This window comes from Manacus candei, unplaced genomic scaffold (genome assembly GCF_025592945.1).
Source record: "Manacus candei isolate 608988 ecotype Guabito, Panama unplaced genomic scaffold, ASM2559294v1 h1tg000056l, whole genome shotgun sequence".
In the NCBI taxonomy this organism is placed as follows: domain Eukaryota; kingdom Metazoa; phylum Chordata; class Aves; order Passeriformes; family Pipridae; genus Manacus; species Manacus candei.
The window spans coordinates 4,275,060-4,298,859 of NW_026138104.1; the positions used below are offsets into that span (position 1 = coordinate 4,275,060).

General features: G+C 40.6%; 1 protein-coding gene across 2 annotated transcripts in view; it reads right to left on the reverse strand.

The window, feature by feature from the left end:
- CUBN (cubilin) overlaps positions 1–23,800 on the reverse strand; it is a 143,529-nt gene that overhangs the window by 118,135 nt on the left and 1,594 nt on the right. Inside the window, exons 4-19 of one of the 2 annotated variants that reach the window (XM_051802211.1) lie at positions 23,437–23,475; positions 22,578–22,679; positions 21,757–21,860; positions 18,253–18,379; positions 16,622–16,790; positions 15,737–15,868; positions 14,485–14,580; positions 13,827–13,948; positions 11,152–11,338; positions 9,552–9,670; positions 7,939–8,173; positions 6,391–6,572; positions 5,446–5,608; positions 5,056–5,243; positions 925–1,081; positions 142–320 (exon numbers count right to left, since the gene is read on the reverse strand). In XM_051802211.1, coding sequence (XP_051658171.1) covers positions 142–320; positions 925–1,081; positions 5,056–5,243; positions 5,446–5,608; positions 6,391–6,572; positions 7,939–8,173; positions 9,552–9,670; positions 11,152–11,338; positions 13,827–13,948; positions 14,485–14,580; positions 15,737–15,868; positions 16,622–16,790; positions 18,253–18,379; positions 21,757–21,860; positions 22,578–22,679; positions 23,437–23,475 — 2,301 coding nt within the window. Of the gene's footprint in view, positions 1–141; positions 321–924; positions 1,082–5,055; positions 5,247–5,445; positions 5,609–6,390; positions 6,573–7,938; positions 8,174–9,551; positions 9,671–11,151; positions 11,339–13,826; positions 13,949–14,484; positions 14,581–15,736; positions 15,869–16,621; positions 16,791–18,252; positions 18,380–21,756; positions 21,861–22,577; positions 22,680–23,436; positions 23,476–23,800 lie in introns of both variants that reach the window. The other variant, XM_051802210.1, reaches the window with a different exon arrangement.

Consider the following 23,800-nt stretch of genomic DNA (forward strand, 5'->3'; position numbering starts at 1 on the left):
GTTATGAAGCTGGAAAAGCTTTTGTGACTGCTGCAAGGAGTGCTTGCCTGTCAAGCAGTTCTGCTTTGGTAGAGATGAGTATGAGAAGGAACACACAGATTATGTATCTACTATTCATAGTATATGTGTATTATTCTTTACCTCAACGTAGTCTGAGTCACAAGTGGTTGCATTTCGAATGTCAAAGTCGATAAAGTTAAGAATCACCACTTGACCAGCTGGCTGGGAGATGATCCACTCACAGATCTTTGGGTGAGGGGACACCCTGGGATAGTAAGGTGAATGGATTGTGCCTGCTCCAGACAAGGAACCTCCACAGACTGCCAAAAGACACCAAGAATCAGTACTTGTGATGAATGGTTTCAGGGGATGTATCATGTGATGTCTATCAAATATCACTATGAAATTAGAAAAAACCCAGCCCTAAACCCCTATTTTCTTACAGTAGCTACTACAAATCACGTAAGTACCATAAGGAACATATTTAAAAGAACATATTAGTATGAGTATAGCAGAAACATGCATATACAGAAGACACTGAATGTGCCCATGAAAACTAAAGGATTTGACTCACTTGTTTCACAGACACAGACAGGTTTGTTGGGGATTAAGAAGTAAAAGACAAGAAAAATGTAAGTAGAAAGGTTTAGGCAGAGTTGTAGCTATATCATCTTCAGTATGTTAGCACTAACTAATTCATTATTAACAGAAGCAATGAGGCACCCACTTCCAAGCATGCTAGGACTGTCTACAAGAGACCTAAGGCAGATGTCATCTTAAATAAATAAATTGACTCTGTTTTTTTTTACTTCTTTTCTTTTGAAGTTTATCTTAAACCTATTATATGAATAATATAGCACAGAAATGATGGAAAGTGTCCAAATTACAGATCAGTTCACTGTGAAAGTCACTAGTTCCTCTTACCAACTTGATAAACGGCTCTGAAGCTAGCTCTTTGCACAGAAGCATCAGACTTGAATTTGATCCAGAGGCTGTTGCTGGTAGAAGTGATGGGAGACATGAGTGTACTATGACAGAATTTGCTAATAAGAGAAGATGTCTCACTGTCACCATCTCGAACCTAGTCATGGAAAAGAAAAAAGAAAAATGTTAGCTAATACAAGCATTGGGATCTGATATCCAAATAAAACTATAATCTCACAAGAGCTGCTAAAAAACAAAAGGAGTAACTATTTTATGTATTTATAAGAGGGTCAAAGAGCCATCACAGTAGTTGGCACATGCACAGGACTTAAGAGAGCTCAAAGGAAGGATCATATGATCAGCACATAAGACATACACATGCTGCTGTCACAGGGCATTAGGATGAAACAGATCTTCTCTATGAACCACAGTTTGGGCCTATGTTTCCAAAAGTGACATCTTTAGTATGAAAGAGACAGGCAAGGTGCTCACCAATGATAGCTATGAAATTTTTTCCAGCACTAAGATCTGCTGGAGAAAAAAAAAGTATCTGTGATTTTCTTGTTCTGGCCATGAAGTTTCTAGTGATTTTTTGATGGCATTCCTCCAGAAAAAGCATCTGTTCCATCACACCCATACATCATTGCAGCCAGACAGGTCACAAACAGGAGATGCAACTCTAAGTCCCTAAAGTAAGAAGATACACTGATGTCTTTCCATTACTTTATCTGAAGGGTTCAATGCATGATAATGACAATGAAGCTGTATCAGGGATCCAGCTTTTACCTTCTGCACTGCCACTCTACTCACCTCAATTAATTTGCTAATCATAGGAGAAATGTATCTTATATGTTTTCCCTGAAGTTGAATATAAATTCTGATTATCAAGGGGACTAGAAGGGAAAGAGGTGTTTGTACTTCAAAACTTCAGACCCTGAATCCATAGTCCATTAGTCCATAGGTACAAACAGGGGACCAGGTAGAGCACTGGGATATCTCTAAGGTGCCTGTCTCATTCCAATAGATGAGGTTCAAAAGACAGGTCCTCTGCTCTTTGCCCAAGCAATAAATGCAATTTTTCTCCCAAAGATTCTCCAGTAAACAAAACAGCTCTTTTCTCCTATAAAAGTGGGAGCAGTTCATGTAGATGGAACTGCTTTTAATGCATCCATATGCTGTCATTTCAGTGAAAAAATCATTCCAGTGAAACCACTAGTAAAGCAGCTTTCAGATCCCCTCTCATCATCAATTCTTTATTCCTCAGCTGTATTCATCCATGGGCTGGGAGAGAAGGCAAGGAACACTTACTGGAGTCCTGGTGAGCAGACAGTGGCTAGCCCGCTTGCCCAGCTTTGGCAGTCTCAAGCTGGTGAGATCGTTTTCTGACTAACAGATATTTTTAATTTCTCTGGAATTTGACTTTAAGGTGACAGAATTATTCTGGGTTTACAGCAGAGCAGCTAAGATGAGAATTTGCGCTGGAATATTTAGAAAATCTTTGGACAGCAGTGAAAGCTTCCAGAACTATAATTCACAGGAGTTTAAATATTTTTCTCGAGCTGATTTTCCTTACATTTTTGGTTTATATAACCTGGTGAGTAGTGATAAAAATAACAGCTTCTCTAAACCATGTGAGTAATGTCTTCTATTGCCAGTTAGAAGGATAGCATGGAAAAGGAGCAGTCTTGGTTAACACCTTACTTCTGCACCATATTACAGCCTTTCCTAAATAAGTTTTATTGTCTCTGTTTTCTTATTGCAGACATCTGGTCCCAGCCTGTTCCTTCCTTAGTAAGACACTAAACATCCCTCCTTGAGCAAGTGCCTGTGAGCTGCCTTGTGAAAATTCTACAGGTTTCCTGGTTTCACCAGTGATGGGAATAATCTGCACCTTTTCAACATGACAAAAGAATTGCTGGAGAGTGACTTACAAAGTAACTTAAACACCCAAAAGCTATCTATCTCCCTAGCTAAACTTCACTATAAAACCCAGTGAGACACTACTTTACAAAAGCATATGTGAAAAACCAGGCCTTGATAACAGAGCATAGCACTTTGGTTGTACTGACTGTCCCAGCCAGAAAATGTCGGTCCTGTTTCTCTGCTCTGGGCTGAGTAGGAAGGCAGGAAGACGAGGAGGGCAGAAGAAGAGGGAAACTGAACAGTTTGTGACTGATCAGCAAACAGCGAGGTAAATGCCTTGCTGAACTAATACAAACCGATGGCGATCAACAGAAATGGTTTTGTTTCTCTGGTTGCTGTGAATTTAGCTGCTGTTCTGCCAGCAATTAGGCAGGAGGAGTACCAGGCCAAACAAACAAAAGCTGTCTGTTTTCATTAAACACACTTCCCCTCTCATTTCAGAAACTAATTACACTTCATTCCAACCAAGGTCTTTGAATTAGAGGAGGCTGGAAGGCAACGATGTCAGCACAATAACATCTTTTAAAAATAGACTAACAGCACGGAGCTCACAGGGGCCTGTTCCTCACTGGTCAAGAGGAGATTAAACACAAAACCAAACCTGCGCTGGACCACGTGGCCAGCAGCACTGGATCCTGCTCTCTGCTGGAGCCACAGGGATGGCTCCTGCCTGCTTCAGCTGCAGCAGCACCTTCACTAATCAGCGTCTGTGCCTAGTATTTTCTACTTCTGTTAATCTGTGCATGACACTGCCGCTGTTTGTATACAGACAGTGGTACCCAGCACTCATCCCGTGTGGGATGAGGTGTTTGTGACTGTATGTAGAAATACACACTGAGTATGACAGCAGATACTTTGAGACATGGCAAGTCAGAGTGCAGCGCAGAGGAGAACAGGGACAGGGTGACAGAAGGGGCAGAGGCCACCAACATACAGAGCTTGTCAGGCCCTGAGGGCAACACCATGACTCCCCTAGGCCAGCCTTGCCCACAGCCCAGGACCCCATGTCAGCCCCGCAGGGCTGCCCTGGTGAATCCACAGCTGGGCCAGTCTCTGGCTCCCCACAACCCTGCCCTGTCCAGCCACAGGCTCTGCTGAGCCAGGCTCTCCTGTATGCCCATGTCCTAGCCTGGCCTTAGTCCATCCCCATCCCCTGGGAGGTGTCCAAGGCCTGGGGCTGCCCTGCTCCCTGGCCAGGGCAGTGGGATGGCCCTGGCTCTGCCTCTGTGAGGAGCCCCAGTCCCTGGGATATGCTGGCCTGCGCAGCACCACGCCACACCTTCCCCATGGGTAGCTTAGGGGATGCAGATTTGGAACTGGGCAAAACTGGGTTTAGGGATAACAAAGAAAACGAAGAAGTGGTATCTTCTGTACTTAAAAGGCACCCTATGGTCATAAACTTGCATGTAACATGAAGCTGCAGACCACTGAAAAGAGAGCTAGCAGTAAAAGCAAACATAAAAGCCATCTCAAGTGGATCTCGGTTAGTATTGACATTACTATAGTATTATTATTACATTTGCCATATAGAAACATTCTAACTGTACGATTATTTTTTTATAATACTTAAATTTAGACTAATAAGTATTCTTGAATTAGACTTGTAAGATTTCAGTTATAGCAACACTAAACTCTTGGCTTTACATATGAATATAGAATCATTTAGGTTGGAAAAGACTTCTAAATCATTGAGTCCAACCATAAACCCATGACTGCCAAGTCTACTACTAAATCATTTCCCTACGTGCTACATCTACACATCTTTTTAAACATCTCCAGGAATGGTGACTCAACCATTTTCCTGGATATGGACATACATATATGTACGTAGGTATAAATATTTATATGGTGTGTTTCCTTTCAGTGTCAGAACAATGTCTTCCGTGTAACATCATGACACCAGAAACTGTTGCATTGTGGCTATTAATGCTATTTTTCTTGCATTCGACATGCATATACCTTAATCACATACAGCTGATTAAGAATTAGTGTTAAACTAGACATATTTTCTCGTTCTCTTATCTTTGCTTCACTCCAAATGCACAGGCCTGCTCTTTTAACCCCTGTGACTTTTGGACTCTAATAAATTTCTATAGTTAGTCCTTTGATTAACACCTACTTCTGCAGTAGCCCTTGGGATGGAAGTTATGCGTGGTTTTGTACACACATGTAATCAAACTTTCATATCAACTGATTAAGGGAAGTCACCTCTATATAGTTTGCTGAACAACCAGTATGACTCTCCAGCTCCATATGGGTGAAGTTGAGGAATATTTTTTCATCCTCTGGCTGTTGGATAATGTAGATACATTGTCGGCTGCTGATATAAGGGTTAGGCCAGAAAGGGGATGTGATAACCCCTTCACTCTCTGTGTAATTTCCTCCACAACTTGGATCTGCTACATTAAGAAAAAAAATAATCAATTGAGATATTCACAAGTACAGTAACTGTTTTTCAGGCTGCTTCTGTACAACAGCTGCAAATCAAAGAGAATTACTATATTATTAAAGAGCAAGTGTTAATTACATCCATTCATGTGTCGTTGGCTCTATCTTGAGAATGTCACAGACCAACCTTCAATGCTGAATTTTACTTACCAGGAGATGTTGTATAGAGAATGTGGAAGCCTTTATCAGTAACCGAGTCATCAGAGTGAAAGTGAATCCATGCATAGGGACCAGTGGTTCTGAGTGGGGGTGGAGATTGAGTGCTACAGTATTTACCAAGGACAGGGTCTTGCGAAAGAAGACCATCTCGAATCTAGATGGAATGACAGATCAGCAGTTAGGATTATTAGATGTGTGCCAACTGTGAACAGTATCAACACTCCTTAAGTTATCTTCGAGGCCCCGGGAGATATTGTAGATGGTAGGTGGAGGGAAAGCTCACAAGAAGTTTCCTCCAAACACACAGGAACCAAGAAACACATCCACCAGCATAGCTGTGATGATGCATCAAGGGTTTTGTGAAAGGGAAAGAAAGTATCAGGATATCTGCTCTTGAACTCTTTTCTAGAAATCATGCTCTGCATTGAACAGGACTTGCTATTCCGAAACAGCTTCTCATTTCCATGAATAGCTATTGGTGAATTCTGTGAACATTACATCGCACTTGACAGAAAGTCCTAAGCTCACATATCAAGTCATGGACTATACTATGATATGGAACTAACAAACTTAGATCACTTTCTTGATTAGTTTCCCTTAGGCTGATGAATTCTCTGGGGGTTGATATTTGACAAGAAAATTGGAGACTGAACTTTGTAAGAAAGTGAAAGCTTCCCGCCAGGTATTTGGCCTGAATCCCATCCTTTCTACTCACAAGACTTCACTGACTTCAGTGGAGCAGGATTTCTACCCCTTTCTGTTATACTGCCTGTATCTGACTGTGCATGGATGTCTGGAATATGTAAATACAAATGAGCATTTCAACACAGGATTAAACTTTCACACAGCCCCTTTCTGTACATACAGAAAGTTTTGAAATATCTTGTTTTGCAATAACATAAACATAAAATGTCATAATTCACAATTACACTTTACCTCTAAATGGTCAAAACTGCAGTTTTCATGGTGTTCTAGGCTTAGCGTGCCAAAAGCAAATGTGATGAGGAGGCCAGGACTGGTTGAGATGGTCCAGACACAATCTCTGTTTACAGGATAGTTACCAGGATATCCTGGAGAGCTTATCGAGCCATAAGTACCTGTCAGCTCACCACCACATTCTAACAGAAAGAAACATGGAAGAACAGTCTTTAACACTGTGTGTCAGATCAGAAGATGAATTGTCCTGCAGTGTCAAAACTAGATACCACGTTAGGGTCCAGAATAAATTAAAGAACAAGATCGAGCCAAACAAACCATTAAGTTATATTTTTCTTAAGTTTTACAATTAATTCTGCAACACAATTTTAAAAGCAGAACTCTAAATATTTCCTGATTTGTACAGTAAAAGAAAGATTCTTTCCCAGTTATGATGAAATTATCTTTCAGAGAATGATTAAAAGCATTGAGTTGGGGTTGGATTTACAAAATTGATCTGAATTTCTGCACTTTGTAAATAGTCTCAATTTTTTATCCTAGCACAAGGCTGTTTTCATTAAAAAAAAAAAAAAGAGTTGATTACAGGTAAGGGAGTTTTATATACCTGTAATAAAACAACATCCATCTCAGTGCATCAGTTGGGAATGGGAGGGGTAACTTGTGTGTTATACCTAAAGAATAGCTAGTTTAATCACATCTATACCACTCTCCTTTTTACTTTTTTTGTGGGTGTTATTTTTCCCCCAAAAGATCTGCTTTCACTGTTCAGTACTCAAATTTGATGATTAATAATTATTTATCTAATAATGACAATTGAAGGAAAAATAAAACAACCACTAAAAATCATATTAAAAGCATTCAATTCAATAAATATTTCTAGAAATAAGGAAACTGTTCCTCCCCTGAATTTTCTGTACCTTTTGTACCCTATGGTTCTTTCAAGCCACAACTCAATGCACTATTTTGTTTCTTGATAATACACAGAATACTGAAGTGAGCTTGATGTTACATTAGATGATTTGGAGTTCATCTCTGGAAATGCACTGCCAGACCACCTGGAGGAATCATCCAAGTGGCATTACCAAGAATTCAGGCAGAAATATACAGCAAATCATACCAAAAAGTTCACATATTCTTTAAAATCAAAGTCCCAGTAATCTATCATGCTTGAAAAGCATGTTTCAAACTCTTTAGCCTGTTATAAATTTTCAATGGCAAAAAAAGTTAGCTTGCTTGCTCAGAGTACTAGATACTTCCATGAGAAAATAGAACTGATCGGATGAACTGGCATCTCCAGGAACACATGCTCTCTGGGGGATTCCTCACAGGAGGTGTAAAACAGCCTTAAAAAAAACAGCAGAAAGCTATTCATGCAGAGGCCTAGAGACGGACTTCAAATATTTTGAAGTGGCATACATGTCTACATTTCAGCCTCACTCCCTAGTAAAATATTGTTCCTCCATTCCTATTGTCTCCTGATCAAAGGAAATAAGATTTTGCTCCAAAACCATGAAGATGACAAATTACTTGATGTTTCATCAAACTTACCAGGATTCTGAGATTCCCAATGAACAGTAAAACCTCCAGCCATAATGGTGTGGTTTGAGTAGAACCAAAAATACAGAGAGTTGTGGGAACTGAAAAGCTCTTCAGGAGCTGAGGAGCCACAGTATTTTCCCAGCATGTGCACTGATGCTGAAGGCCCATCATGGATTTGAAGGAAGTCAGAGCTACACTCATGACTTGCCTCCAGTTGGAAGAATGGGAAAGTAATACGCAGAATCTAATAGAAGTAAGAAAACAATAAATGTCTTTTTTTTCCATCTGCTAAGACACCACTTATGCAGAAACTGTATAGAGCAGACATATGTGTTCATGCAACTGTGAGAATCTATGAGCTTTAGAGCCATTATGCCATTTACTGAAATGTTCCAGATCAGAAGAAGGTATTAAAGAATCTTATGGGTCAAAAGGAAAGAGAAAAGAGATAGATAGATAGATAGATAGATAGATAGACAGACAGATAGACAGATAAATAAGAATTTAGACAGTGAAGTTTTCTGGAAAGAACATTTCTATAAACTAATAATTGAGACCATTTGTCTGTGTGTGTTATATGTGTGAAATAAACATATGAGTATATTTCAAGCCATGTGAAAGGCTTGAAATACAGCATAAAATATTTTACTCCAGGTTTCCACGGCAGTTTTGTCATCAGATAATTAGCATTTCTTATCCTTGCTATGGTTGAAACTATTGTAATGGGAGTTAAAAGATTAAATGATCTTGTTTTGCACATATAAAATCAGTGTCTCATAAGCCTACTCTGGATACTTAGTGACATAGACAGCTTAAAGTTTGTTCAGATTCTTCACTGCTTCACTGCTTTAATATGCTCTGCTGAAGACAGTAGTGGCTCCCAGGCTTAAAGATGAGAATATGTCACACACACACACACACACACACACACACACATATATATATATATAAAATACTGTATAAACCACTAGCAAGCACTGGTTTATAAAACTACTTAATTCATTCCACAAAATGTTAAAAATAGATCAAATATTTAGATCCCAAGCAAGAAGCTCCATGCTAACTATTTTGTGGTTGCTATTTATAACACAGGTGGAATTGCTAGTTGCAGATTAGAGTCAGAATGTACATTTGAGTGCAACATTTAAAAATTAATCCTTAAAAAAATCAAATGCTGTTACTACACAAAGGTATTGACAATATGAATTCAGCATTCTACATTTCTGGCACCCAGAAATCAGAAACATTAAATTCTTCTGGGGTCATTTAGTTCAGGAACCAATTGTGGAGCCCATCAGAGTACAACTTTTCTCATGCAGCTATTCACAGATCACACTCTAAAGTAGTGTAGGACAGGCCCTTTCTGTAGCTGGAGTTAGGTGAATAAACTATAATCCTCAGATGCATAGGAAAAATCTGGAAAATCTAACCCAGGTAAATTATCAGTCTAAGGAGCCTGAAGGCTTTTAAGGTTCTGAAACTTATTCTTTCGAAAAACTATTTATTCCAAAGGGATTGGATCAGAACACTGTAACATTGTACATGAAGACAGTTATGTTTATTCTATTAGAGCTGAAGGGTCCTGCAGAGTGAGGGTTTCTTTAATCCGAACTCTATTTTACCTGGTTGGGATTAGTTTGAACAACCCAAGCACAGCTGACCCTGCTGTTGTACCGCTGGCTGTTTGGATTGTTAGGGTAACTGAAAGTCCCCCTGGAGCCTGAGAGATATCCTCCACAAACTGCAGAAAGAGATAGAAAATTAAAAGGGTTACTTTATGCTATCACTATACAGACTGAAACAAAATCTAACTTTCTTGCATAGCTTTGGCATCTTACACATTTAAAACAATGGTGAAAGATAATTTCTGTAAAAGATTCTTCAGGATTTCCTCTAAAGTGGAATGACATCTCAAAAAATGAGCAAAATTATTCCCTGAGAGAAAAGTAGTTCCTGGGAAAAGAGCAAGGAATTTCAGCTGGAATATGTGGAAAGATGTGGATTCTGTTTCAGGACGATGTCCATAAGCTGCTTTGCTTCCAGAAGGCTACCTCCAGATCAAAGCTTGAAATTTTTCCCTATGATGAAATAACATTTTGAAGATAACATAATGTAAAATTGTCTTTCTGAGCAGTGGTGCATCATAGGAGTTATCCATGAGAATTTTTATTATCCAATTTATTCTTTGTGGTCAGATTTCTGGGCCTGACAATACCTCTCATAATATACCATGGTCTCTTCTCTCACTGAACCATTCAATGCATGGGAGCAACCAGATTCAAAACTGTCACGTAATAAAATATATTCTTTTTTCCTTGACTAGAAACTAAAAGAATAGTTGGTACATTATGTTTTATCACTGGATAAAAACTGGTTTTCTATCCCTTCATTATGAAGGATTAAAAATCAATTTTTTCCAATGTGGACTTAATACTAAAACATTACTGGTTGGATACTTAAGGAAAACAGAAAAGAGCTCTAAAATAGATCAGATTTCACAGGGGATCTGTGGAAGTTTTACATTCTATATTCTGTGAAAATTTAATCTCCTTTCTTCACAGCAACCTGCAATAAAAATGAGCCATCTGACAGATAGTTGCCACATTGAGACTCACTGGAATGCTGTCCTGACCTTGTTTAATTAAAATTAATGGGGAAAAAAAAAGCCCAAACAAAAAGAAAAAGTGATATTAGGAAGAAATGTCAGAGGCAGGACCTTGCAGTCACTCTACAAAACTGAGGGTCCCTCACTTTTGTGGTTAACATTTATTTCATTACATTTCTGTTTGAAAATCTTGTCTGGCTTTTCCTCCTGACTAAAAATGCCAGGACCTCTCAGCTTTGCAACAAATGAAATAGTACATACAAAAGAGAAACATCAGTATGTTCTCTTGTTCTTATACTGGATCCTCTTTCCCAACGAGACCACTTTCTCAGGAACAGAGATCTGATTTTAGGATGTTTGGCATCTAGCCAGGGTCAGTGGGTCTGCAGATCAACTTCACAGTTGTGCTCCTACTATTAAACAAAACAGCTATAAACAAAACTCACGGAAATCTCCAACTTTGAGGGAATTTGGACAGGGACCTGTAATCCCCCCAAAAGACAGTTGTTTTTCCCATCATAACTCAGTTCTTTTTTACATATCAGTGCTATACACAAAGTATCTACTTGCTGAAGCCTGGTGTCACATTTCTCCTGGGGAGGTGGTCCTGGCTGTACCTTGCTGGGCAGTCTGGCACTGTGGTCCTGTCCAGGCGCTGGTGCACTCACAGGAGTAGCCGTTGATCCCATCAGTGCAGCTCCCCCCATTCTGGCAGGGGTTGCTAAGGCATTCATCAATGTTCTCTGTACAGTTAGGGCCTGTCCAGCCCCCATTACACAGGCAGAAATATCCAGAGATCGTTGCCTACAGGATAAGCAAATCAAATAAACTCACTGAACTTGAAACACCTAAAGGAATCACTACAGTCAGCAGAAAGACTGATATTTACACTTATTTTATGAGGAGATACTGGAGCAAAGAACTCACATAATCAGAGACTATGCTGAGTTGGAAGGGATCCACAAGAATCATCGAGTCCAACTCCTGGCCCTGCACAGGACCATTCCCAAGAGTCATATCGTGTGCCTGAGAGTATCATCCAAATGCTTCTTGAACTCTGTCAGGCTTGGTGCTGTGACCGCTTCCCTGGGGAGCCTGTTCCAGTGCCCAACCACCCTCTGGGTTAAGAACCTTTTTCTAATATCCAGTCTAAACCTCCCCTGACACCACTTCAGGTCATTTCCTCAGGTTCTGTCACTGGTCACCATAGAGAAGAGATCAGTGCCTGCCCCTCCTCTCCCCCTCATGAGAGAGCTGTAGACTGCAATGAGGCCTCCCCTCAGTGTTTGGCCTTGATGGTCACTGGTGAATATCAAACCTAAAGACTAATCAGATTACCTAGCTCTTTGTGTTTTTTCTATTAAATTATTTCTTTGCAAGGATCTTCAGATTACTTTCTAAAAAGTCAGAAACAGAAAACAAAAACAGAAAACTGTTTGATTGGTTTCAGTCAATCATATTATCTAAATCTTATAAATAGCAAGTCAAGGTAACTGGTTTATAAATCAGTTCCCTCAAGCCCTTTCTCTTGGAAGTCTGCACTGCAATTACGTGGGCTGTTAACTTTCATTTTTATCCTGAGGAATGTTAAATGGGAACAATTTCATTGCCTTTTCTGCATTATCCCTTTTTCTGTATGTCTCTTTTCCATTTCTCTTGTCTCTACCTTTACTACTTCTCCTTATAATCCAGTCCTTTTATATCTCTAACTGTTTTAATTTCACATGTTCTCCTACATTATATTTCCTGTTTTGCAGACACGATCTTTACAGGTAAAACAGAACACAGTATTTCAAGGCATATGCTAAAATCCCATCACTGAGGACATACAATCAATGTACTACACTCTCTGTTTTCTTTTGTATTCTCTATTTGCATCCTCCGTGTCCAAACGGAGATTTTCAGTATGATGGAAGAAGATTTTTATGCGTATTTAGGACTCCGAACATTGCTCTAGAAGGTGAAAAGTTGTTTTCTGATCTGCATTGCCTGATATTTAATTAACATTACATTTCCTCTGTCATTACGCTGGCCAAATATAGCTCTGCTGTTCCTCTATTTTATTAGATGCTTCTGTAGTCCCATTATTGAACTATCTGACTGTGTTATTACCTTTAGGTAGTAGTTCGTAGCCATGACTGCCTACTGTTTTATGTTAGGATATACTTAGGGGAAGATGTCATATTTTTTAATAGATTGACTAAAATGAATAGTTTCTAAATAGTCAGGAAAAGTAGATTAGATCTGGTCACAAAAGACCCTTTAAATATCTGAGAGAAGACACAATAGGCATCTATAGAATAGAGAGTAAGGAATGCTGGTGAGGAGTGGAGTGGAGGTGAAAGGATCATCACAGTTCATACAGAAAATAGAAAAAGGGATAGGTAACATACCATAGAATCATGGAAACATTTAGCTTGGAAAAGATCCTTAAGATCACCAAATCCTGCTGTTAAACTAACACTGCCAAATCTATCTCATATATCCCATTTTCCCTGTGCCTTCAAGGACAATCAAAAAGAGGATATCTGCAGATCAGTGTGGATAGGTGGGAAAAGATTCTACTGGAACAACAAATTTGTGAACATTTCTCCAAAATCATCATCATAATTATCCTCCACAACAAAATTCCCAGATCCGCAGTATGGACTTCCCTAAGCACAGCACTCCTCACTGAGGAAGCCAAAAATCCTTCACAGGGTCCACGTGGACAAACTAAATGGTCACTGTGCATGAGAAAGAATTCACACCACTTAACAGTTTAGGTCCAAAATACTTGTTTCCCAGCAGAAGTGCAACCAGTTCCCTTAAAGTACTCTTTCCATATCTATGTAAACAGCCTGAAACTCCAGGAGTGCTCTCACAAGATCAGACTAGAAATACATAACTAACTCTACTGGATATTAAGAGTCTGAAGATCAGCAGAGGTCCTGGTTTTTTATCATGGGCAATTCCTTCATGATCCAGGGTGGTAAACTACTTCCCTGTCCCACCAGGGACAGTCATTCATGAGTTCTTCCCCACCAGCACTAGTATTCCATCACTAGCCTGGGATACCAGACAACTTCTCATGTCATGAGTACCAAGATTGCTGCCTCTACTTTACATACAAAGAAAATGGTTTGTGTGCCCTGCAACTCAGTTTGTTTTCCCCAGATCCATTGATCTTGCACTCCCCACTGACCTTGCCTCATTTCCATTTGTGTGTCTGCACTCAGCTTTCAGCCTCACCCTGATGTATTGATTATAACTACACAACCTTGTCACTAACTGTGAGGAGCCCAGCACTTACCAAGCACTGCCCATTTGCACAAGGGTTTTGCAGCTGACAGATATCACTGAGAGGAGAGCACCCGTTTTGCCCATATCCACTTCCAGTGTACCCAGGCGTGCAGGAACAAAATGGCATTAGTCCTTGGGAGATAAGACAAGATACAGAAGGTAATTCAGTCCCTGTTACAATAACAATACCAGTGACCACAAATGTCGTTGACATTATATTTGATATAATTCTACCTTATTTGATCTTTTGACACCTTCCCTGATCATTGCCCAGTTTCATCACGGAAAGATCCCTACTGTTGTTTTGCTGTGAGTATCTGAAAGTCCAAAGTCACCCCAATGGGAAACAGTGGGAGTAGTCAAAGGGTATTTATGGAAAGAAGACTAGCAAAAGCAGCTGTATAATTGGAAAACCACATCAAAGGGAAATGGTGAAAGTCTCCATAGTTTTCGGATAAAGTCTTATCTTTGGTGGAGTCTAAATCTGCTTCTCTCAGTGTTAGTGGAAAGGTTTTAGCTAACCTGCCTGTAAACTCCTTTGGATGAGGCAAAACTGACTGTGGAGAAGAGGCTGTAATATGTTGCTACAAAGTGGATTCACCATAACCAGATCCTCCTTGAGAGACAGAGGTCTGGTATTACTTACAGTATTTAGGAAAGCATCATACCTGGAGCTGAGGTACAAGTAGCTGAAGGATGGCACCCTCCATTATTTATTGAGCAGATATCAACCTGGGTACAACTTTGTCCATCTCCCTCATAACCTGTTCAGAAGCAAATCTCAGTTAGTCTGTAACAAACTATGTTCTTTGAGAATTGGCAGCAAAACAATCAACTGGTGAGCAAAACACTAATTTATGGTGTAAAATCAGTCTTTTGCAGTTAAAAAGAAAAAGTTGAGATAGCCACTGAAGTAAACCCTGCATATTTATTGTGGTTTCTGCATTGCAGGGGTGGATTCTCATTGTAACTAAATCCTCCCATGGTTGTAGAAAAGAAGACATATTAGTGTTTGCCAAATACAGTGAGGCCACAGAAACCCATGTCTCTCAGCCACCATGTGCTGCCCTCCTTACACATCTGCACCCCGTCGGCCCTAATCACATCCAGGTTTCCTGCTGCATGCCAGAGCTATCCTTGGGTCTGAAACACAACATCCAGTTCTTCCCAGGAAGTTCAGCAGGACCAACTCTGAGTCGCCAGAGTTAACATCACCAAAACTTGCCTGAGGCCACATTTCCAGCATAGTGATATGCCTTCAGCACTCACTGAGGGTCTTCACTACCTGCAGCCTACTGCCATTTAAATAGCAATCAAAAAGTCAATTAGGAAGACTTTTTCCTGTTAGTGCTTCTAGTATTTATAGCATGCCTTTCAGAAAGCATTTTAAATCATAAACCACAAATTATGGAGACATAAGTTGCGACTTCCACTACTTGACCTGTACTGCAATGGAAATTCTGCCGCCTTAGACAGCATTCAGAGCGTGACAATTATCAAGGCCTTTTTTTATGACAGACAATACAGCTGATTTATGGCACAGAGGATGCTCTTTCAATTAATACACACAATGAAATTACTATCATAATTATGCAATCCTTGGTTCCCTTTAATGATTTTGTAAAGTAGGTACTTCATCAAATCAAGGCTCTAACACTGAAAAGGGTTACCTACGACACGAGAAACACATAGCAGAGGATGATCTTCAGTGACGTACTCTATACAATCTTCATTAATATCTGAAGCAGTTTGAATATACTTGGACTCTGCATTCTGTATTACAGCATTGTATTGTGTACGTGACACTTTCTTTAAAAACAATTTTCAGTTTCTTAAATCTACCACAAAACAGAATCAAGTGTGTTCAATCATCACCTTTTAAGCCCTTCCATATTATTATCAACAAGAAATCCGTTTTACCTGGCGGACAGAGCCCACAGCGGTAGGATCCAACTGTGTTGATACATTGAACCATTGGTGCTGTTGAGCAGCCTCCATTACTACTTGCACATTCATCAACGTCTTGGCAACTGTAGCCATTTCCTTGCCAGCCTAAAAAGCAGCACAGAAAGGACATTAGAATTGAAAATGACTGACCTTTTTGTTTTTTTCTTTGCCTAAATCTTTTCATAGAGCACAAAAATACAGCTTCTGAATTTCACTTCATTAACCCAAGAGAAGACCTGTCTCTCTCATAACTGATTAAAATGAATAACAGTCTGCAAATTAGGTTACAAACACAACGGGGTGGAGCTGTGTGTGCAAGAATGTTTTATTTTAACTGTATTCTGGTTATTTCAGAATCAAGCACACTTTTACCTGCAGAGGAGGCAGGTGTGGTCTAGCGCACATATGTACAATTTGCAGCAAAGTTTTACTGTAACTCCAGTTAACTACTTCAAAACCTCCTCCCACAGACCCCACCTGCCCATCTCCAGAAGAGGAATAGTAGGTTATACGGTTTGAGGGGACAATCAGGCTTTTATGTTGCCTTAGGGCAGTAAGCATATGGATACTGAAAGTACTGCAGACTTATTACACAAATGGACATGAAAGTACCTGTGAGCATGAAGGTACATCAGAGTTATTTAAGTGCTCAGTTTAGGATGGGATAAATCACGCAATAGACTTCACTGCCTGCGTTACCCAGATAAAACATAATCTGCAGACTTTTATTCTCTAGAGTACAGACCAAAGCATTTCATGGAGTTACTTCATCTTGGTCCTGTGTCTTTGCTTATGACATATGGGCAGTAGTACCTACTGCCACCCCATCCTGCCTGAGAGCATGGAAGGACGTGATACCTGTGGGGCAGGGACCACACGAATAGGAGCCTGGAGTGTTGAGGCACTGCACAAATGGATCCTGTGAACATGGATGATCAGGGAGGCTACATTCATCTATGTCAGCACTGCAGGCAGGGCTGCCAGGAGGGGACATCCAGCCACTGTCACACATACAGCGGTACTTGGGCTGCCACAGAAAACATCACATTGCATATTTAAGACATTTGGAATAGCCAAGAAAAAGGCAGGAGGAGTTAATTTTATAAGATTATTTTCAGTTTATAGCAAGAAAGCTTTCAGAGCATTACATGGCTTGTGCATTCTGTTTTATAAGTTGCTTTGGTAGTTTTCTCAGATTATTTCTTCCTCTGAATTTACCTATTTAGATTATGGAAGCAACTCAGGCTCATTCATTATGTTCATAAAAGAAATCTGTAATTTACCCCAAAGCTCCCAGAGAAAATGAAGAGCAATTATGAGCTGTACATAAATATAATTAAAAGTCATCAACTTGCTTTTTAACCAACGTAAACAGATCAGTGTAAGCAACCTGAAATGATATTGGCTGTTTATTTTTAATCAAACTATTAGTAATCTGTGCAATGCGCAGCACTGGCATTACATTGAAAGTATATATTTTCTTTTAGGAAAACAGTTTTCTCTCTAGTAAACTTTACTAATGGCCAGATTTCAGCATTTATTTAGCCTTGGTCCAATTAAAACTAATGGGAGTTTTATTGTTGACAGTCACAGGAGCAGACACTGTTAAGCCAACACTGAACCCTTTTGAAAAGCTTTCTCCAAAAGTGGGCAGAAAACAAATGATGAGTTATGAAACTTCTACAAATTAAGCAAAGAAATAATTTTACAGCATAGCACAAAAAAATATGTGCTGTGACTGGAATGGTGCATGGACGTATAGGAGTATTAAGGAGCACAGGCTTGGCTGGGTAGTTTTGGAGGGCAGCTCTGAGTGGAAAGAGCCAAAACTGGCATGTTCCATCTATCCCTTTGGAGTGAACACCCTGTACCCAGCTTCTTGCCCAGATGGAATGAGCTGGCTTGCTCCAGAAGAGCACTCAAGTGTGTGCTAGCATCCACCCAGTGCAGATGCTTGGAAAGATTGGGCCTGGAGTCAGAGACCACTTCCAGCTGACACTGAGGAGCACCAAGGATGAGGAACAGCCACTCAGTCGCTAGGCAGCCCTGGCAGCTTCCAGGTCACTGGCAATAATGTTCCACTGGTATGCCTTTTCCCAGGAAAAAAAAAAGATTCATGACGTTTGTCCTTCTTAATCATTTAAGTAGTAAAATATTCTAGCAACTTAGAACTCCCCAAATAATGAACATCCAGCCAGAGTCAGAATATTATATTTCAGATAAGACTGACTTATTCAAAGAATATTCCCAAGCTCCCTATGGATGTAGTAGTAGATTTAATGCTATGACAAGTACCTTTAACAGGACACAAGATATTTTTGATTCTTTCTGCTGTCTGTGGGACAACAGAGAGCTTAGGTTATGTTGTATAGTGACATTTCTTGCTATTTTTCAGCAGCCATGTGCTTTACACAGTTTTGTGGTGATCAGCATTATTTGTTGCTTTTTCATGCTATGTTGTATAATGAGATTTACACGTTGTTCCATACCCTGTCGTGCTGATCCCTTTCTTCATCTATGCAGAGGCCATGCTCACAGAGAACCTCAGATCCTTGCTGGCAGTCATCAAACTTCAAGGTGCAGCGAGGCCCATAGGTTTCTGGAGTACAGGAGCAGCTAGTGGTGAAAGTGGACAGAAAAATCAAAATTTTGTTTTCCTACAGCTGTTAAAGATTGTATATTGCCATAATAAGAGATCATCTGCTACTATATGGGATGTTCCTTACAAAATACATCTATTTAGCTATATTGACAATCCCATTAATAATCATGCACAGAGGCAAGGCTCCTGTTCAGCAGTGACTCAAGAGTCATGTGGGACTTGTGTATATCCATGACTGCCCGGCCCTGTGGGAGAATCTACAGCCTTTTGTTGCATTCATAAGCGCAAATCCAGGAAAAAAGATACGTCTAACATTAGACTTAAACAGAATATGAGCCTGGAAAACTGTACTTCAGTCAAAGAGCACCTAAACTGTCCACTGCAGTTTATGACCCTTGTATGATGCCAAGTGCATAAAATCCTACCTCCAGCAATATGCAGAAATGCCGTGTCTGGCCTGTCCCAGAGAGCAGGGAACCTTCACACCCACACCATAACAAGGGGCAGCCACTGTCCCAGCAGCAGCCCAGCTTTTAGGTAAGTGTGGTGTGCAAGAGGCGGAATTTGGGGCTGATGGGGTGGGAAAAACAAAGTAGTGGGTTGAAGAAAGGCTTTCTGTTGGGAGAATCTGGCTTGAAAGCTGCCAGATGCATCACATTTTTATTTATAGGGCAGACCTGAGTTACAGCACTGTACACATGTGGTGGAACTGAAATTGGGAACTTCTAAGCCATTGGGTGACATTTCCCTTTTCTCTGGTTCTTTATTTCCACATAGACCAAATCTGAGGCTCTGAAATACAACTGACAGGGATCTAAATCTACAGAAAACGTACAGAAAGCCAGAAAACTGGTTTCTTATTAAAATGACAGTGAAACTCTCATTTGGATACAAGTCATATGCTGCAAGGTCTGCACCTCACAGAGACATATGGCAAGTACACACCCTTCTTTAATTGCTTTTAAGTTGCCTAACGAAAAATCCTCTATAAAAGCATTTCTCTGCAGAATTTGAATAAGGGTATTCCATGAATCTGATCTGGACCTTGGAGCAATTTATATACAATAAGCTACTGCTGCCTGCCACCGTGTCACATGCTCAGTTGAAACTGCAGTTTGATAAGCCAATTGCAGGTAACTAAAACTGCACCCAGGACAAGTAACCCACAGGAACTCAGGCTTCAAAAACCCACAACAGCTTAATGCTTAACTGCAGTACTGCAAGACACCATGTTCATTATTGTAAGAGACGGCAGACAGACCCACACCATCTCATCAGTGCAGCAGCTCAGCCTGGGCAAGCACAGAGGCAACAGGTCAGGGAACCAAGTGACTTTTGTATGTTCAAAGTACATTCAGAGCTTCATGTTCAACTCCAAAGCACACAGCAAGGCAACCTGACCATCTCCAAAGGAGAAGGACAATGGAACTGTCTCCTGCCTAGTCCAGCAAAGATTAATCTGCTGCCCATCTGAAGTTTCTCAGAGAACAGATTCAAGAAGTGGGTCACACTGCAAGGAACTGCAGCCAAATTGTGATATACTGCTGCTCAGCACTGCCCTGCTGTTGTCACATGTTGTGATGAGGCCCCTGTTATTTTGGTTGTGACACAGATGTCCGATAGACTTGAGGACTCTCACAGCCTTTCATCCAGCTGATGCAATGTCCCCTTAGGGTTCTGACTGAGAAGGGGGTTTCCTGGATACCTGCTCTTTTTCCTCACACTTCAGTGCCGCCCTGAATTACAAGAAAAGCATGGGGGTAAAGAATCTGAATAGGGAGTGAAGACTGCTTTATGTTCCATTTCATGCTACCTAATTCAGTACTGCCCATCACCTGCTGTTATCTCTGGGGGTTGTGGAAAGTCAATTATTACCCTCTTCTTTGCCTGCTGTCCATGCTTGTGTATTTAACTACACCAGAGCAGGAGTGCGGTGATCTGGGCTGCTGGGTCCCAGAAAGCTTAGCAGCAATGTCCTCACAGTTGTTGGAAAGTGATATGTTACACTGTACATGGGGATAGATTTAGTATCTGGGGAGCACTAAGAAGTGAGTAAGACAATATGTGAAGGGAGACTGAATACAGTACAGTGGACTTGGGGAAAGGACTATATGAAAATCCTGAGCAGACTCTGTGTTAATGCTGAAGCATGAGGACCACTGCAGGAGCACTTCCCTGGTGTGAGGTCTCTCCAAGAACCGATAAAGCACTATAAGCTGGTGTTATGCCAAGCAAATATTTGTGGGGGCTAAGATTTTCATGCTGAAGCAGAAGTCGAAATGCTGCACAGAAAGCTGTGGCATGCTCTCCAGCCTGCTTGTTCCCATTGCACAGGGATAGCTTTGTATTATATCTGAAAGTTATTTATTTACCAGATTATTTGACATTTTGGAAAAAACGACAGAACGTTCAGGCTGGCTTGCCCTGTAAGCAATCGCGTCTTTCCTAAGGAGCTGGGCACAGCCAGAGAAGGATATGCTCCAAGGGCCTCATGTCTATGGGGCCTGGCACACAGGCAGGCCAGGCACTCTCTTGGCCAGTCAACTGCAGAAGTCATTTCTCCTTCCTTTATATCTGGCAGGACTGTGCATTCCTTGCTCTGCTGCTGTCTCAGCAGTGCCTGTATTTCTGGAGGGGATGAAGGCATTTCACAGAACTGTTTCTGATTTCAAAGAATATTCTGAGTTAGAAGGGACCCACAAGGATCACCACATCCAACTCATAAGGGAATGGCCCATATGGGGATTTAACCCACGACCTTGGTGTTATTAGCACCATGCTCTAACTGAGTGCGCTGGGAATGCCAATTATCAAGGCTGCCCATATATTCAGGAGATTTCCAACAACTCAAAGCCTTTGCTGGGCCAAAGCTGTTCACCTCTTTCATGTCCTCACTCCCTTTGATCTCAAGAGCTGGTGATAACAAAGGGATGGTAACATGGTTGTGGTAGGTGGGCATGTTGGCGAGTGCTGGTTACAGACTAGCATATTGCATCTCACCACCCCACTAGCATATTGCATCTCACCACCCCAGCTCCATCCTATGGTGCAGTGAACTTCCATTAAATCATCTGCACCTACAGCAAGGAGGGTGGGCCACTGGAGCCAGTGTTTAATTTGCAGCCTTCTCCCCTGGCACGGATGTTTGATGGATCTGGTTCCTGATGGTTTTTTTGTGTCAAAGCAGGCAATGGCTTTGGAGGGGCTTTTGTGTCTGCAGTGGGTTCGGTGTACAGTATATTAAGGATTTTACATTTTCTCAGACTGTAAGGAATTATAGTGCATAGATACTAAAAGATTTACTTCTAAAACTTGTGCTGCAGGTGTGATATGGGATACAAAAATAACAATATTCTACACAGGATATTTATGTCTACTTTTGAGAAGTTACCTGTAGTTGCCTGGTGTGTTCACACAAGTGGCTCCATTCTGGCAGCCTAATGCAGTTCCAGCAAAAATTTGGCATTCATCCACATCTACTGAGCACAGGGGACCCTAAGATGAAATGGAAAACCAGTTTATTTTCCAAATAACTGAGAAATGAAGCAAACCACGGAGCCAATGTTTAAAATAGTTTTCAAAGACATACAAACCATGGGCTGTTATCAGCACAGCTTCCCTTATGAAACACAATAACAAAACTCTATTTTTCAGATGTGTTTCTGTGACCCTTGTTATCAGTCAGATGGGGATAAAATGTTTCAGATGTAGAAAGCAAATGAACAGCACATTATTGTCATCCCTCCTACTTTCCAACTAGCAAAAGGCTCAGAAAACTTTCCTTCAAACTATTTCTATCAGAAAAGCACATCAGTTTTGACCCAAATCTTGCTGGGATAACTTTCAAGTTGAAAGTCTTTGAGAAGAAGATATAACTTTTCCATCTCTAGAGCATTTAACAGCACCATTAAAGCATTTGCCAGTAAAGTCTCTGGATTTAAAAAAACTCAGAATGTCATTGATTACTTACATCCCCATTTGTCTTACTTGTTTGAGATTGAATAAATATCCATCCCTTGCCCCATTCTCTCCCTATCCTTGTGTAAGGTCAACAGCAAGGCACACAGTTCAGTTCACTGCTCAGCAAAAAACAGAGAGTAATTCTCTGCTGCGGGAACTGCCAAGAATCACTGACTTCACAGGCCATCGCCTGCATATAACAGTTCAAACACACACAAACACACTCTGTAGTCAAGGAGGCTAAAGACTCACCTGCCAGTTGCTGGGACAGAGGCAAAAGAAACCATCCAGTGAGTTTACACAGGTCCCTGAGTTCTCACATGGGTTACTACTGCAGGCTCTCTTCTGGATAGTCTGAAACCCAGGAAAAGAGCAGTAAACGAGGTTTCTGCTTAGCTGGTGTTCCATTAACATTTATTTTCAAGAAAAACCTCTCTTTTTTATTTCTTTTTTCATTCTTTCTTGGATCCCTCCTCCCACCTTTTTCAGCAAGGTTGATTTGTAAAGGTTTTGAGATGTTTCAGTTATCCCTGTACAAAATAATGACACTATGTTTGGTCATACACAGAATGGCAAGAACTAGAATGAGAAAAGCCCTGTAAAAAGTAAATATTAACAGCGATTGTTCTTCATCAGCAGCCTGTGGGTCTAGATGGAGGGTTATCTTGTCTTCTTGATTCCATGGGCAACTCATCTGACAACTGCTTTTACTGGCACCTGTAGGTGTGGCTTGTCACAAGCTCACTGAAGAAACAGACAACAGTTGAAAATTAGCTAGTTCCAGTATAATAAAAACCCAGTTTGAATTTTCTGGTCTTTGTCTTGACAGACCAGTGAAGGAAAAGCTTACTTCTCTTTGGTAGCTAGTTGTTGTTCTTGAGTACACAAGAAATGCAGGCTCCTACACAGTTTGTATTTTGTAAGAAGGTATTTCCCCTCCTCCACAAATCTTGGCTTTTTTTTTTTTACCTCCTGTTACCAAAAAATGTTTTCCTGAGGAATGCACGAGATTAAATAAATCATTCAGCTATTTAATCATTGTAACCTCACTTTATTTACTCAGGGCTGGGATTTTCTTTTCTGATCTCTAGTTTGCTTCTCATTTACTTACCTGCTCTAAGCTTTGAAGTTGGTTATCAAGATCCATGATCTGCAAAAGAAATGCAAATTACATTGTGCTCGGTATGACAGTGACCACAGAGGTATGTGTTGGAGGCTGGTAGGCTAACAAAATATTTTCCTTTGAGAAAAGAGAATATTTGCTTTGTGAAACCAGGTGACAGTCAGCTTCAAATCAGGCCCCATTCACTGGGATTTTGGTAGTTTAGGCTGTTCAGGAAATGACAGCTTGGATCCAAAAGGCAAGACTCAGTCTTGCAAAGATGTATTCAGGTGCTCAACACTGAGAATGTGAATATTCCTGTGGGACTGTTCGGGTCCTTGCATGTATGTGAAGGATGGACATCTGGGACAGC